The 16,976-nt window shown below is 41.7% G+C and overlaps 1 protein-coding gene across 1 annotated transcript; it reads right to left on the reverse strand.

Moving 5' to 3' along the window:
- Positions 1-4,559: 4,559 nt before the first annotated feature.
- Positions 4,560-10,767, reverse strand: barhl1b (BarH-like homeobox 1b). The gene is made up of 3 exons (XM_027004118.3): positions 9,491-10,767; positions 7,463-7,685; positions 4,560-6,208 (listed from the first exon to the last, which is right to left on the reverse strand). The coding sequence occupies exons 1-3, from the start codon at positions 9,942-9,944 to the stop codon at positions 5,914-5,916; spliced, it is 972 nt and encodes a 323-aa protein (XP_026859919.1). The 5' UTR covers positions 9,945-10,767; the 3' UTR covers positions 4,560-5,913.
- Positions 10,768-16,976: the final 6,209 nt, after the last annotated feature.

Here is a 16,976-nt window from a genome sequence, read left to right on the forward strand (position 1 = left end):
GCTGTTGACAGGGGCTAAGGAAAGTTCCTGTTTTTCAAATTTAATCCACTATAAATGAGCCCCCAAAACATGATGCACTGTGCCACACATACGTGCATACTGTACTCGGAGATCATTACCGCTGCTCCTCCTGTATAGAGGTTAAAGGCTATGCAAGAATACATGCTGCACTTTTTTTTAGCTATGTATTTTTCTTCAATAGTTTGAGTAACAGTAATGTGATTCAGCATATTTTAGCATATAGTTTAATAAGCGTTTTTTGATTAATGTAAAAACTTTAAAGTTGTTGGTTAAACCAACAAAAGTAACAAAACAATAGTAGATGTATAATAAAATTGTGCATTTATTATTAATATTATTATTATTGATAGCTTAGTACCAGCATGTCCCAGCCAGTGGAGGTCAGTATAGAGTATGGGGGAGTGTTCCTTTTACCCAGTATGCCTATGCTTTCCCTAGTGGTCTTCAGTAGTTCTGTCTTTTCCTGTCTGTACATGTGTGTATGCTTGCGTGTGTGTGTGTGTGTGTGTGTGTGTGTGTGTGTATGCTTGCGTGTGTGTGTGTGTGTGTGTGTGTGTGTGTGCGTGTGTATGTGTGGATGTGTGTGTGTGTGTGTGTGTGTTGGAGGTGGGGATGGAGGGTGGGGGTGACCACGGCTAACAATTGGGCCCGACCACACACCACACCTATTGATCAGATAATCACCTTGTCACCTAACGGTAACTTTACACAGTCCCTGCTGAGAGGAAAATGGCCAGTATTGCTGATTGCTGAGCATCCGCATGCTCTTTCCTTTCATGACCGTTGTCGAGCTCCAACCCTGTCTGTGCGTCCCTCCTCTCTCGAACTTGGCGAGCAACATTTTCATTATTTGCTGAGATCGGGATGTTGGTCCCTCTGCCCCTCACCCAAGTTTGGAATGCTTTGACTTTTATTGAGGGAATGATTACTGGGTTATCTCTCCATCCTTGCGCCAAGGCCCTTCATGGTTCGCCCTGACTCTGGGCATGGATCGCACTTGATAACCAGGACAGTTGCCCTGGGAACAGCTTATTGTCTCTTTTCTATTGTTCTGCAGCTTCCCTCTTATTTTTAAATGTGTCTGTGTGTGTTTTACTGATTCTGGTGATTTGTTGTGAGTTTCTCCCATGGCGACTGTTTACCTCTGCAAGCTGTCTCACTGCCTTTCCAATTAAGCATTCTCCTTCATGTAGTGTGTGTGTGAGTGTGTGTGTGTGTGGGGGGGGGAAGCACGCGTGTTTGTATAAGGGCAGTGCAGCATGCCGACGTCAACCCATCTTCTTGCCTGGGGTCACAGGGGTCGTGGCACTTTGAGCAGGTCTGCCTTAACCCCACTAACTACAACCGCTGGGAATGTAATTTGGCTTCTTGAGGCTGTCTGGATAACAGTGATAACTGATCAAAGCCGTGATATGTTAAAAATACTGGCCCAAATGTGTAAAAAAAATATATTTTATTGGCTATGACAATAATATTGTAATGATGCGCTTATGTCTTTATACAATAATGTCAATGTCATTTATGTGTCAATGTAATATATCTTTATTTATGTGTCAGAAATGATAAAGTTTTGGAAAACAATTCATGGGTACTCCTTTAGCCTCATGCTATGACATTTGCTTGTTATTTTGTAGATTTTGTCCCACATATGTTATGAGATTTTCTTTCTTTCCCTTTTTTCATGAGGACATATTTTTCATTATAAAATCGCATATCTAAATCCATGTTTAAAATAAAAACTGAACAAAATAAGTTTTTCTTGTCTTAAACTGGCATGGTTACTGGTTGTGGCCACAGCATTTTGTAGCCTTCTTACTGAATAGTAATTGTGTAATAGTAAAGGTTTCTTATAGTAGACTTAATAGTTAAACTCCCATCGATATCAGTCATCAGGAGGGACAATCGTTAAAAAAAATCTTGGGAAAAAAACCCATGTCCCCTACATAACAATGCAAATTGCACTTTGATTGACTCTTAATTTCATCTGAAGGCTGTTTTGTTTGGTTTTTATTCTGAGTCAATGAGCTTAATCACAGGCACTGATCCTTCGGGTCTAAGCTCACCGTGTTGTGTTTTTGTTTGTCGGGAGCTCAGCGAGACTCTATCCGCACTTCATTAACCCTGAGCCGGGGACAATCCGCCGTAAGAGCCGAGGGATTTACCAGTATCCTTTCACATGCAAAAATCTCTGCGTCTTTTAACAAGACTAGGGAGCTTTTCTCGCAATCAGCTGCGCACTTCGCAAGAATAACCCTTTTCATTAATATTGAAGGGGTCTTCACTATCCTTGGAATGGAACAGGTTTTTATTATTATTATTATTATTTCGAAAATGGTTTGATCCTACGAGCGATGGCAATAGGATTTTGACTTTTTCCCATTCATTTGTTATCGTGATATTTCTAGGCTAAATTTGCAAAGTACAACGTTTCCACAGTATTATGGAATAATCCCAACAATAATATCTACTGGAGTAGCGGTTAGGGCTCTTCTGACATGCGCGCTGCGATAGTTTCAGCGGGGGACTGCTGATCACACCCGTTATCGATTTTCAATTAAAAGCTATCACTTCCTACTGTCTAATCGATACTATGCCATTCACTCGCTCCGTCCGAGTGATCTCCCCACACCCTGCGTTTCATACACAGATCTTTCGCCTGGTTTCAAGTCAGTCTTCGACACAGGGGAGAGACGGGTGGCAGGGGGTGGGGGTGGGGGTATGGGTGAGTGAGGGGGGTAGTTCGGTGGTGGTTGTTTGGGGGGGGGGGGATCGTGCCGTTGACCAGATGTCCCTTCGCTGATCCGGCCTGCAGTCAGCATTGCCCGGTGACCAGCTGTTAGAGCCGGTTGGCAAAGAACAGGCAACCAACACTCTCAAGAAAGGGGGTGGAAACAATCCATTTCCAAATGGGATCATTTAGGGCACTTAAACAATTACACACATTGGTGACCATTAATATTTCATCCACATATTGTTTATGAAAACGGAATGAAATGACATTATAAATGCATTGTTGTCGGCGAAGCGTGGTGAGTGGTAATACCATTCAAGGTGTAATACAAATACTGTTGTCCACTCGATAATTCTGCACAATGCAAAATGTATGTGTGTGTGTGTGTGTGTGTGTGTGTGTGTGTGTGTGTGTGTGTGTGTGTGTGTGTGTGTGTGTGTGTGGCGAGAGAGTGTGTCCACTGTTTCTATGAATATCAGTTATCCATTCCTTATAGGAGAAGTTTTTAAAGTGTTTAAACTTGCACATATTGCGCTATTCGTGACACCTGATTAAAGTGATATTTATAGTATAATCTATTATTAAGAGATAGTCGGGTTAAACTTTAAAGTGTAGGGGCAGAATTAAGTTTCTCGGTTTGAGGTTTCGGTGTGTAAAGCCTCCAGAAAATCTTTAGGCGTCTTTGAAAGGTTAAGTTGGCGAATATTCTTTCCTCTGGGTGAGACATTCTTATTAACTTTTTTTTAGGTTTGACAAATTAAATCCACGATGCTAACCAAACAGTGCGGGGTTTGAGCAAAGTGTTTGACAGTGTTTAAAATTATTCAAACATATTTTCCACTAATAGAATTTTCTGAAGTGTAATTTTATTAGATTACTTCTAGTGGATGTTGTTTTGTGGTTGTTTGTGAGCAACAGTGTACCCATCACACCTGCTTTGGACCATAAAATTCAAGTAACCAAAATGTTGCATTGTCATGCACCTTTTGTTTCATGGCTATCTTTCTTGTTTGTAATGTGTATTCAGGCCAGTGGAAACCCTCCGTGTGTTTTTTTAACGAACACATATTCAAGGTTCAAACAATTTAGCCCTCAGTGACAGGCTCCACATTTGACTGGATCTCTCCTGAGATGGAGTCTTGAATCAACATTTTCTTGATCCGCCTATACATCTGTGTAACAGAAACACAGTATAAATTACGTTGAAATAAAGCATTTGCTTGCTTTGATATTGCTAAATTACTTAGAGTTCCTATGTCGCGATGGTTTGAATTCTAAATTATGTATTTATTCTTTGGGTTAAATTTATTGAAGCTACCTCAACCAACACCCCAAAACAAGTACAAAAAAGAACAAGATTTGTCAATTTTGGTTGTCCACAGATTAACACCATCGAGAAACTTCTACAAGCGACGGCAGTGTCGAGTTTTTCTTTTTTATCGTTAGTATAACGTCGAGTAAATAAACGACTTTGAACTACACGTCTTTGAACTGTTGTCTCTGTGTCACGGTTCTCATGTGTCATTGTTATTAATAACTTAACCGAAAAGGAGGGTTTTTTGTTAAAGTTGTTGAATTCTTGAAATATCGCGCAAGCATTATACTGGATCGCGCCCGGTGTACTGGCATTTGAATCGATTTAATTAGATTTTTCTGTCTCTGAAAACACAGTTAAAGCACATTTGTTCTCAGTTTGTCGACGTTTCCACGTTTCACATATCATCATATCATGTCATTTAGTGAAAGATCTTTATTAGCACATTTATAAAAGTAATTCTCCTTACTTAAAGACCCCCCCCCCCCCCCCCCCCCCCGTGTGATCAGTAGCTTGGGAGAATATTCAAAAAGTTCATACTGCTATACACAGGGGGGTCTAAAGAAAAAAATCATCTTGAAATACGAGAATCACTTCACAAATCAATATTCTGCGTATACACCTTCACTAAAAGAAAAACAAGGTATTTCAACGGCTTTATACAGAATAATGCACAACGTCTGCTCTAACACATCGGGTGGGGTAATAGGCAGTATACCAAGATTGGCAAAACACGCAGAGCCTATCATTTACATGACACTAATCACAGCTGGTAAGCGAGTGCTTGGCATTTTGACACTGAAGTGGTATTTTGTTTTTCGTGTCACAAAGCCTGTTACCCCAAGTGCCTGCGCCCTTTATTAAGAATTACGCACTCCTTACGCACACATCATACCGGCAGTTGTTAAACAGTATCTGTTATGGCGTTTGAACAAAGGTTTTGCAGCACAAATATTCTTTATATTGTCTCGTACCTGATTTCATTGCGTCACCGGTAAACTGCGCATAAATATATTTTCCACTTCAGTGCATTCTGTTGTCTGACATTAGCCGTTGGGATGACAAAAGAACGTTTCTTTCCTTTTTCTGGGTTAAAAAATTATTCAATTCTTTGTATTCCACGTGAATTATTGATGGAGGGCATTTGATTTTGCACGTGTTGACCGTGTCCTTTATCCTCACCTGTGAAGAAAGACTTAACGGAAAAAAGCCTACACGAAAATCGAGATTTGTCTTGAAACCAGATATTCCTATTTACATGTCTCTTGGTTTTTCTTTTGTACATTTGAAAACATTAAATGAAATCCAGTTGCTTAGTGTTAATTCGTTTTGATCTCGGAACTACCAAAGGGTGAACCTGCTATTTGAATATTTTGTACACAGGGGCTTGAATCATTCATTATCAAGACGCATCACTTCCACCTCGTATCCTTAATAATAATAATAATAATAATAATAATAATAATAATAATAATAATAATAATGATAATAGACGGAATCGCCCCTGGTGTTTTTCCTTTGTTATTTTTGCGACCTTAATAAACATTTTCTTTCTTCCTGAACATAAATGGTAAACGATAGGCCTTTATAAATATATAAGTTAAATACAAAGGGGGAAATAAATAAATAAATAAATAAACAGTGACTACCAGAAGCAATCATTTCACCAACCAGTGTTTGATTCTGTCATTGAGATCTTGTAGGAAGTATAGTGGCTTTATAATAGGCTATATCTCGATAATTTTCTCACCAGTAGACTAAAACCTTTTTTTTTTTTTTTTTTTCTTTCACATTGTTCGTAGAGTTCAAAGCTGCCAGGTTTTTAGGTAAGTCCAATACATGCGTCTCATCGCGGCGGGGTAGGTCTGGCGAGCACTCCGGACAGGGAAGGTAGAGGCGGCGGCGGTTCGTTGCCGCCTTGCAGACCGTGCAGAAGAATTCGTGGAACGAGAGGTCGCTGCAACGCCGGCGGGGGCGCCGAGGGTCCTCTGTACAAGTATAACGCCGCTCCGGGGTCCAGATTCGACACAAGGCTTTGAGGATAGAAATACGGCGAGGGGAACATTCTTTGAAGGGCAGAGTAATTCCCAGCCTCTGCCAACAGTTCAAGTCCGACCGCGGTTTGTCTTTTCCACTTCGTCCTTTTTTGAGAAGAAAGAGGTTAAGTGTAAGTATGAAACACGGTAACGAGGAAGACCATTTTAAAGGTACTGCAAGCCTGACATAAAAATGTGTGGTTTCTAAGAAGCCGTGGCAACCAACGAAGGTTATTCGGTTAGAAATTTTGTTAACGGGAAATGTATGGCTAATTCATATAGGTCCCAAAGTTAAAGGCTTATTTGAAAGAAAAAAAAAGTGCGTTTGCTATGCTGTGTCCTACGGGTCTGCGCGAGTTCGGAGATAAAAACGGGCCCACTATATCTCACTCTAATGATAAAGTTTAATAGGGTAGTAATTCAGAAAACACAACAAGAACAGGAAAAAAAGATGTAATAATTTGCCCTTCACATTTGAGTGGCTGGTAAATGTGAAGTTGGCAGAGAGACATAAACCACGCCTCGCCATATGGCGCTCTGTGTGCTGACCACTGTGCCTCAAAGTTACAAAAAGTCTCAAAGTTTGGTAGATCTAGTCCATATGAAAGGAAAATGGAAATTACATTCATTAGGTAACACAGACAAAAGCCACATTTGCTATTAAATAATTTATAATAATAATTGAGTAACTATTTGGTTAGATATCTTAATAATTTATGAAGCATGGATGTGCCAATTTATAATTCATGTTTGAAAGTGTTCTGTTTTTGTTTTACAGCCTATTATTTAACCAGACAAAGGCCTATTAAAAAGAAAGAGTTGTGGAAATCAGCCATCTAAATCAGAAATCCGCGCTAATAATGAAATCCGATGTTGGGGTCAGTCCCATATTTAGAGTGTTATTCTTGTATACCCACGACACATTTAACGAAGTTAAATTCTCGAGAAGATTAAATCAGGTCAATTACTTTTTTATTCTTGAATTGTGTTAAATGTTTGAAAAACTCGGTACGCGCATTTTAGTGCGCCAGTTACTTCCTCTTTTCAGTGTGGCGCTTCAGGGGCAAATTATCCGCGCATAATCAGGTCACCTGACAAGGTTATTCTTCATGTCAGGTGTAGTCACATGGGCACAAAACAGCTCGCTGTTAAGGAGGAACTCAAGTGAGCTGCCACTCTGCACGTTTTCCGAAGCTTTTTCTTAACATAAACAAACTGTATTGTTAGGGAATTCGAGTTCTCCTGAACATGCTGCGTGATAGTCTTTTTTTTTCTACTTTCAGCAAATGGTTGTAAATGTGGAACTATAGTGTTCGCGTTAGATTGTATTCTTTTTTTTAGCAAAGGCCACACACTTACCTTCTGTTTTGGTACCAGGTTTTGACCTGCGTGTCGGTGAGGTTGAGCGAGGCCGCTAGCTCCATTCGGTCCTGCACGCTCAGGTACTTCTGGCGTTCGAAGCTGCGCTCCAGCTGCGCGAGCTGGTGGTCGGTGAACGCGGTCCGCGCCTTGCGCGGTTTCTTCAGGCGTACCTGGGGACTGTCTCGGCTGCTAGATATCTCTCTGTCGCCCTCCTCTTTCACTGAAAGCCCACATAACAAAACAAGCAGCAGGAGTGAAACGAGAGAAAAGCACAGGGAACGCGTGCCTGATTAAATTCAGTTAAGTCCGCGTAGGCCTGTAGTGTTTTTTTTTATTTATTTTTATTTTTCGAATATCTTACTGGACACGAGGCTTTTAGTTTTGTAAGATATTATAACATGACTAGGTTTCACACCCATGTTTGAAACAGCATGGTGGAAACTGGGTGTCTAACCCTAATACCGTTTTTTAAATATATATTATTGTTTATTATTTAAAGATTCTATACACAGGAAGATGTATTTAATTTTCACCTCCCTCTTTAATCTATAAGACGGGGAAGGAAAAAAGATCCTGCCTCTGAACACAGAAAGAGAGGGACACGACGCAAGGGATCGTGCCAGTTGAGTAGTTGAGTCGTCTCTCAAGGAACACAATAATCCGCCTAATTAAGCCACAAGGGATAGCAACCTTTCAACCGCAACCGGGGAAACTTCACAGGGCCCAGAATAAGAGCGAAATAAAGGGACCAACAGCCCCGTGCGTTACAAATCTGATTAGCACTGGGACAAATTGCACCAAATCCCTGAAATATAAGTGGGTGGAAACTCCAAAATCAAAGCAGCGTATATACTCTTTACAAGGACCATGGAGATGCAATGACTGATATGGAGAGTATCAATTTTGATCACCGCGCGCTCTTCTAGACAGGTTTCAAAATTCCTTGTGCATGTAACGTGAAAATACTGTAGCCGTTTTCGTATTACAGCTGAGACAGCTTACACTATGGCTAAGTTTAAACCCATCGTGCCCTACATTTGTTTGTGTGTAGTCTCCATTATGTTGATATATATGTCAATAACAATATCGCACACAGCACAGTAATGGCCTAGTGGTAACCACTACAGTGTGTAAGGTGATGAAAAATATTCTAATTGATCGTACAATTGTAACAACAACAACAACAACAACAACAATAATAATAATAATAATAATAATAATCATCATCATCATCATTCTGTGTTTTTGTACATGTAGGAAGGGATTTGGTTAGCGCTGGTTTGTTAATCTTGACAGTTGAATGATTTTCGGTGTATTGATTTTCCAGTGAAAACAATATATATGTTAGACCCGATTTAAATTAGACAGGTCCATGGTAGTAATTGTCAGTAGGATATAGGGTATGGCTGTTTTAGGTTTTACATGTAGTCTATATATTCCATGTGTAGAAAAGGTAACCTCTAATGTAACAAAAACATTCGCCTGATTAATAATAAATTTGGTAGTTTTCGACAAAGTTATGAAAATTAAGCATATATAGCCTGACTTAAAACATTTCACAATATCCGTTAACGCGTCTGAAATGTGCATTTTATAGCTACATTGTTGTATTTATAAATGTTTTTTATAGGCATATTTTCCTTTAAATAAAACAAGAATTTATACATATACGATACAGTATTGAAAATCAGGATGCAGGTGTTGTAGGATGGCTAATGAGCAGCACTTTTGCTAAAATAGCTTATTCAGGAGATTTTTCTGATCAGCATACTAGTAATATTCAGCAAAAATTGAATCTTTGTTTACAGAACAAAACCAGAGTGCAAAGGTGTTCAATTCTGATCTGGTTTAGTACTCTCGTTTCTTTTAGCTGTTATTCACACAATGCAGGCTATTTAAAAATAGATACAAAAGAAGCAGCAGTCCACGACACATTTTGGAAAGAATTAAGGCGGTATAAAAAATGTGCTGGTTTGTATGCAATTTCTTTTACTAAATTTCCTCGTAATTCGTTTTTTTTTTTACCTTTATATTCGCTATCAGATGATGAGTTGCTGTGGATCTTCTCGATGAAGTCGTCTGCGATTTTGGACGCCAGTCTCCCCGCTTCTTGTGTCGGTTGCCCATTACTTGAGTACGGCGCGCAAGCCGCTAGCGGCTTACAGTCAGCTAGAATATCTCTAATGAGGAAGGACGAAGTGACAGTCCGCGGTTGGGAACCGGCAGATATCGGTCCGTGCTGTAGATGGGACGGTAAACCGAGCGCGTGACCTTGCCTCTGCGCTGCGTCCTCGCCACACTCCCGCCTCGGCGACGGTGGAGAGGAGCAGCCGCTCTCGAGATCAGACCTCGGGCTGAACTCCAGTGGAGACCTGCATTCTCCCACCAAACTGTCCCCCTTTGCAATAACTGGACTTCCGGGCCTATGGGACAGTAGAGAGTCGATTCCAAAACTGGAGCCGTTTGTAGACGCCTCCATGGCCAGCCAGTGTTTCTCCGAAGTCAGAGCTCAAACTCTCATCTGCATTCGGGCAAGTTCTGTTTGGATGACGTTTGCAAAAAGATGTGACTTAATCACACCCTATCCAGCAAGAAAATCCAAAGCAGATTAGAAAATATTCATCCAGTGTCTGGTAAAATGTCTTCTTCCTTCCAGACTTCTGAAGTTAGAGAATATATCTGGGATGTAGAATTTCTGTATAAAGCAGACTCCGGCTTAGCCTCCAATTTCTTTTTCTCCTGTAGCTCCCCTGCCAATAAAGCCTAAATATGGTTTCGGTTGGCAATTTTAATTGATTTTCTGAAGCCTAGTATTTCTCTAAAAGTGGGGCTCGTCAATGATAACTTTGAATTATTTATCAGGTTATTTCAAGTGGATCATTCTGATCACACCACGATCACGCGCTAGTGCAAAGCCGCAAAGTTAGCTCGCGTGGCGCGCGTGCGAGTTTCAGCACCACGGACAGGAGCGACGCTGGAGTCTCTGGGCGGCGTCGGGCCTCGCGCAGGGAGCGGACAGGAAAAGGCAATTGTAGAAATTTGCATCAGTTCAAAGGAAGTTGGCAGTGGCGACCGATGCTGCTGGAGCCGGCCGATGTAGGCAGTCGCGTTCGGTGTCTAGCCCAGGTGATGCAAGCAGTGACCCGGTCTCGCTGTACGGCAGCGAGAAAAGAAAAAGTAAAACGGGTGCGAGAAGTTAGATGCAGAAGTGAATGCAGGTTAAGGAGACACATTGGGGAACAGAACCTTATACGCACGGTGGAAAAAGCCTAAAAATGAACTTGTAGAAAACTCCGTTGCTAGGTTTTTAAGGGCGCCCTTTCCACGTGAGTCCCCAGCGACGTGTTTCCATTGGTTGAAGAGTGTTTTGGGGTGTTGACTGGCTCGCTAAGAGGAAACTGGACCCCCCACGCCCACTAAACCCCTCCCCACCGATTCCTCACTTTGATTAAAAGAGACACTGAATTCATTAGGAGACGCAGATCCAACTGTTTACAGGCAATTTTCACACTGTTTGCTTTCATTACATCATTGATGAGGCTTATAATGGGGTTATTATGAGGAGCGGGTAGTGTTTTCTATTCGTTTCTTCTAGCGCATGTTCACGCGTATCTTAAACGCTTTCTCACAGTCCAGCCATTTTTAACTCCGTCCTCTTTTTAAAAATTATTTATTTTTTTATTTTTAGACAACTTACTATTTAAAATTAATACAGTTGGATTCTTTTCAAACTACGGACTCACGTTGTGCCAAAGTTTTGTTTCTTTTCACTGCAGAATAAATTAAAAATAATATATATATATATATATATATATATATTTTTAAAAATCATAGATTGTTTAATAATGCAGGGTAAAATAAATAATAAACGGAGGCATGCACAAATTGATAGATGTCGTTTCTTACTTAATTTATACACAGCTGCCCACTGAAGGCTGTTTGATTTGCCATTTATTTCAGTGTTTCAACATTGTAGGTGATGATTAAAAGCATCAATATTAAGAACAGGAACAATAATTGTTATAAAAATAACAACACCAAAAAATGGATTCATTATTAAATTATAGTTTTATCCAAAAAAAGGTCCCCTCTCTCACATATTGATTCAACTTTTGAAAGTGGACAAAACGCTGTTTATCGAACAGTCTTGGCGTTTAGCTCATAACAAGAACCTAATAGTGATGTGTTCAATGTTAATGAGCGGTAATCGGGCGACAGCTCTTTCTGAAAGCGCAGCGTGACGTGAAACTGCAATGCTATTGTCCTCCTTTCACGTCTTTCTCTGAAACAGTTAGCCCCTCCTGACTCCTCGACAGGTCCCAATAATCGAGCCCCCCATCAGAACAGCAGATTGGAAGCGCTATTCGGTCGCAGACACCGGCAGGTTAGTGAATCCGCTCCCCGCTCCCAGGGGGTCCCGACGCGGCTGCAAGCTGTCACGATGAGGCGGGGACTGAGACAGGGAGTATGCGCACTCACTTTACTAAATAATTTGCAGATGCTTTTTCGTCTAAGGTGTAAGAGACTGTTGTTGGTTTGTTTTATTTTATTTTATTTTATTTTATTTTATTTAACGTAAATAAAGTTTTTTCTTCTTCCATTTTTCGTTTTTTTCCATTTATAATATACAGGTGTTATTTTGAGCTTGGGGATAGGTTAAACTATATTTTACCTTTAACTGACTTTTAATTTCATTATATTTTTATTCTCAGACTGATCATTTTGTTCCAAGCCCACCTACTAAGAGGAGCTGATTTAGTCTTCAAAGCTCTTAAGCTTATAAAATACTTTCCATTAGTAGGCTGCACTGTACTTGTGCAAGTGTTTACAAAAATACATCTGAGTAATTAATCTTGTTTATATAATGTATATATGTAATTTACCTTCTAATGAATTAATATTTTAATGACACAAAATATAAAATCGACACAGGAGTTACTATATAGGAATTACTATTTGCTGATATTTTGACTGGATGTTTTCAATGCAGTTAATGCACCTCTGAGTGGCAGTTTATATACCAAATTTCCAGAAAACTTAATACTAAATATATACCAAATTTCCAGAAAACTTAATAATAATCCATTCTGGCATTTTGTTTAACACTCATTCTGCCTAAGTGACTGTGATGTTGATCTTGTGACATGAGACTGGTCAAATGTCTGCAATTAGAATTAATCTTGTGTGTGTAGTTGTATTTAAATTGATAGAAATGTAGCAAAATTTATGCCATTATAAGTACATTATCTGTTACTATTAGAGGACTCTAGGAATTCGAAACGATGTTATGGAAAAGAAAACAAATACTTGTATATTCAATCTGTCAGATGCACATTAACATTCAACAATGTTAACAATGATTTGAAATGCAGTTGCACAGAGAGTCATAGTAGGTACAACGTCAATGTGTAAGACACACAAGTGGTTTCACAATCAGAATTTTGACGCGTGAATTTTCAAATGAACAAGAGGCCAAAAGGCATCTGAAGAGCAAGTGCAGCGGTTCTAAAAACTGCGGGGAAAAAAAACTGAATGAGTCAAAGCGGAACAGTATGAAGAAGGAGCATACAACCTAGACTCTTGAGCGGCGAAAAAATGACACGGTCTGATGAGTCATCCTTCAGCCTACTCCAACTCAGCAGACATGTTTATGTTTGGAGAAAGACGAAGGATGTCTTCATCCCACAGTGCCTTCAGCTCACTTTTAAATATGGAAGTGGAGGCACAATGTTGGTAGGATGGTGTGGCAGTCTCACGGGAGTCATTAGGTATGTTGATTGCACTGCATGGTCGTGTAATGGCCATTGAATGTGTGACCACTATACAGACCTAGGCGACCCCGTGACACAAACATTGTTCTCCTATGATGTTCCTATTCCCAGATGGTGATGCCTCCATACACACCGCTGCAGAAATGCAAGATCAGTTTCGGGACACCAGGAAGCTGTCAGATGCCGTCCATGGCCTCTCCAGTTACCAAATTTATCCTGTATCCCTCGACAAACTAAAGGGTTTTTGAAGAATGGTTCAGTGTCCAATTACACACAGTTCAGGACTTGTATGATAGCATTCCAAGAATGGTGTTCTGAAGGCCTGACACCTTATTAGGTGCTTGATATCAATATATTGTTAGGTGGTTCCATTATTACGTCCACTCTGTTTATCCGCAAACATTTGCATGGCATATCATCTGAACCTTGTGAATGGAGATGCTAAAGCGAAGGCATGCTGTTCTGCTGAAATTTGTCACTCATACATATGTATTTAAAAGACTCGTTTTCTTTGAAGGGAACGGGGGTTAGCAGAGATGGCAAGAGACTTCAAAGTGTGCACCCTTGCTGATTTGTCACTACACTTCAGCCGAAACAATGCTTGGCGTTCTGTTTAGTTATGTTGCACGATGTTTGTTAAATACGTGTTTGGAGAGGTGCAAGAAAATGCGTTGTCACCTTTTAGATAAACGTTGCCGTCTCAGTGTGTTTTTGAAACCCAGAGTAAAACATGCATTTTGGTAAAAAGATGTGTGAGGTGGAAAAAACAAGATGACTTAAGTAAGAGAAAACAAACAGTGTAAAAAAAAAAAAAGAGGTGCAACGTGGAACAGTCACGGATGCAAATGATGCACCTGAAAGCCATCAGCTACAAGACTTGACAGAAAATAATGAGAAGCGCTGAATCTTTTATAAGGTTAACACTCACATTTCCCAGTCAGCTGTCACACAAGAAAGAATTTAGCACATGCATGGAGGAGAAATAAGGAGAAATAAGGAGAAATAAGGAGAAATAAGGCTTCATCGGCTCATTAAAGCTGACAGGAGGGCTCGGGATGGGCAGCGGTCGCCGGCAGCGTGCCACCCCGTTTTGTGTCAGTAATTTGCAGCAGAGACATACCTACTGTGGAAAAAAAAAAAAGTGAGGGGGGAAGAAATTAGGATGGGACCGAGAGAGCGAGAGAGAGAGAGAGAGAGAGAGAGAGAGAGAGAGAGAGAGAAATGGCAGGTACTGATGGTGCTACTGGTGATGGGGTATGGTGTGTGTGTCTGTGTGTATGTGGTGTTGAGGGGGGAGGGTGGAAAGATCGCTAGCACGCCAGGAGTCTGATTCTCCCCTAATTGGAAGCATTGGGCATTGTCAACGGAGGATTTTCAGTCGCTTGCTGACAGGTAGAGCCATCAGGATGATAGTCCACTTGTCAGCGCAAAAGACCAATAAAAACAAACCACTTTTGATTTAATTGGAGGCCTAGCCATGGTGGGGTTGGAGTGGATGGTTGGTAGGATGTGGGTATGTGCGTTGCTTCGGGGAGAGGTTTTGCGTGTGTGTGTGTGTGTGTGTGTGTGTGTGAATGTGTTTGTAAAAGGACTTTTGAGGTGGATATCATCACCTTGTGTGTAACCACTCAGAGCACTGGCTCACATCCTTGGACAGAAGCGTGAAGGTGTGGGCATGTGGTCAGTCACTTCCTGTGGTGCTGAGGTTACAGAAAATGCCGGGTTTGATTTAGTCCCTGGAGGACTGGAACTGGTTCACCACTCATCAGAGTTTCCTCTCAAGTATTCACTCTCAATCTCTCTCTCTCTCTCTCACTCCCTCTCTCTCACTCCCTCTCTCTCATGCACACACGTGCATGCGCATGCAGACGCACACACATGCGCGCGCGCACACGCACTCACAAAGATGTCGATATGATGATGCCTCAGTGACTTGGGCAAAGGAACAGCTGACGTAGCCGACTTCTGCTATGCACAGTATGCTGTGATGGATTTAATCCAGGTCCGGCATGCCTCATGTCTGTTCAGCTGAGAGAGCTCATTTGACACCTGTATTCTGTAGTGTAGCAGAGATATCACAGAATATTCATATTCACACAAGAAGCACGTCATGATACCATGGTTTTGGCTTAATTGGTGCCCATTTCTCAGTAAGTGTAAGTTTGTTCAGAGAAACAGGCAGACCTCAGGGGGACGGGCAGACAGTGGAGCATGGAAGTGCAGCTTGCGGTGTGTGTGGCGGTCCAGCAGAACACAAGCTGGGAGGTGTTTTCTTGTAGCACCAGTACACACTGGCCTGGTTTACAGCTAATACCTGGACAGCCTGCTGGAGAACTAAATACTTCATTTTTGGGTGTGTTTTCACGCTGGTGCATGCACCGCTGAAAGCAGGCGCAAACCTGGTTAGCCGTAGGTGTGAAAGAAACAGCAGCTCCTACCTGACCTCTGACCTTTTTCACCCTCTATGCCCCTCTGAGCCCACGTGCATCATTGGCCCAGTGGTTTATAATACCTGACAGAGTTCATGAGGGACATCTGCGGGGAGGAGGGGAGGGTGGCCGAGACGGCCCAGTCGAGGGGAGAGGGCAGGGAAGAGGCACTCTGCCCATCCATCAGCCCGGTACCACGACGATCAGGGCAGCAGGCACGCGCTGGCACATCCGCAAGCTACTGCTCTTTGCTTGAGTGGGTCCAACCACGCATGCCTCGGACGAGCATCGTTTTCCAGAGAAGCCGTTCCGCGATCGGTTTGTTTCCGGTTGTTAAAGGGGCTTAGATAAGCGCTAATGTTGTTGCAGCCACTTGCCCCCAGGTGAAATGTTTGAAAAGGTTGGTTGCTGCTGGTTGTGTATATATACACTGAGAATTGTGGAAAGTATTCATTTGATTTCTTTTCTGAAGTTTTCCCCCTGTGTGAAGTTAAAGTTCGCTGACAGGTTAGTGGCAGGCACGTGATGGATGCCAGCGGTGTAGATGTTTCTTGTTGGTGACAGAATGAAATAAAAAACACAAGCCACAAGCACAAACACAAGAGGGATATGAAATGTGCTGCTATCACTAGGCATATTGGTTTAGCAAAAAAAGTATCATTTGGGCGCGTTATCACTATTTTATCAGTAAACTTTTTTTTTTTTTTTTTTGTATCATTTGCAGCAGTAATCCAGCTCATTTTCTGAATAGGCGGGTGGAAATGTAGGTGTGAGAGAGAGAGAGAGAGAGAGAGAGAGAGAGAGAGAGAGAGAGAGAGAGAGAGAGAGAGAGAGAGAGGATTGGTATTTTGTTAAGGGGACATAGTTCAATGTCAGCTTATGGCACAGCCATTAAAGAGTGATGGGGGGTGGGTGTGTGCTGCCTAGGCTGGGGGTCCCACCCAGCTGCCACTGGGAGACAAATGCAAGCTGTTGAACATAGATGAAGATGCCCATCCCTATCTTCCAGCCCTCCAGGGGGCACCAGAGGATCCTGCCCCAATCCCGCTCCGCTCCATCAGGGTTTTTGGGAGAGTTTTGGCAAGCCATGCCTGACACAATGAATCATTATGTAGAGTCTTCAGGCCGGGAGAGGGGACCGGTCTGAAGAGAGAAGACAGTGTGTAGGTTTCAGGACATGATCGTGCTGCAGAACACTGAGCACACACATGCTGGAGGTTCATTTAATCAAGCTATTCAGCAGCATCTGAAAGCACACACACAGAGGCAGGCGTGTTAGTGTTGTGATGGAACTCTTCAGAGTGGTTGTCT

The sequence above is a fragment of the Electrophorus electricus genome, chromosome 8 (assembly GCF_041902795.1).
Source record: "Electrophorus electricus isolate QZ-2024a chromosome 8, ASM4190279v1, whole genome shotgun sequence".
In the NCBI taxonomy this organism is placed as follows: domain Eukaryota; kingdom Metazoa; phylum Chordata; class Actinopteri; order Gymnotiformes; family Gymnotidae; genus Electrophorus; species Electrophorus electricus.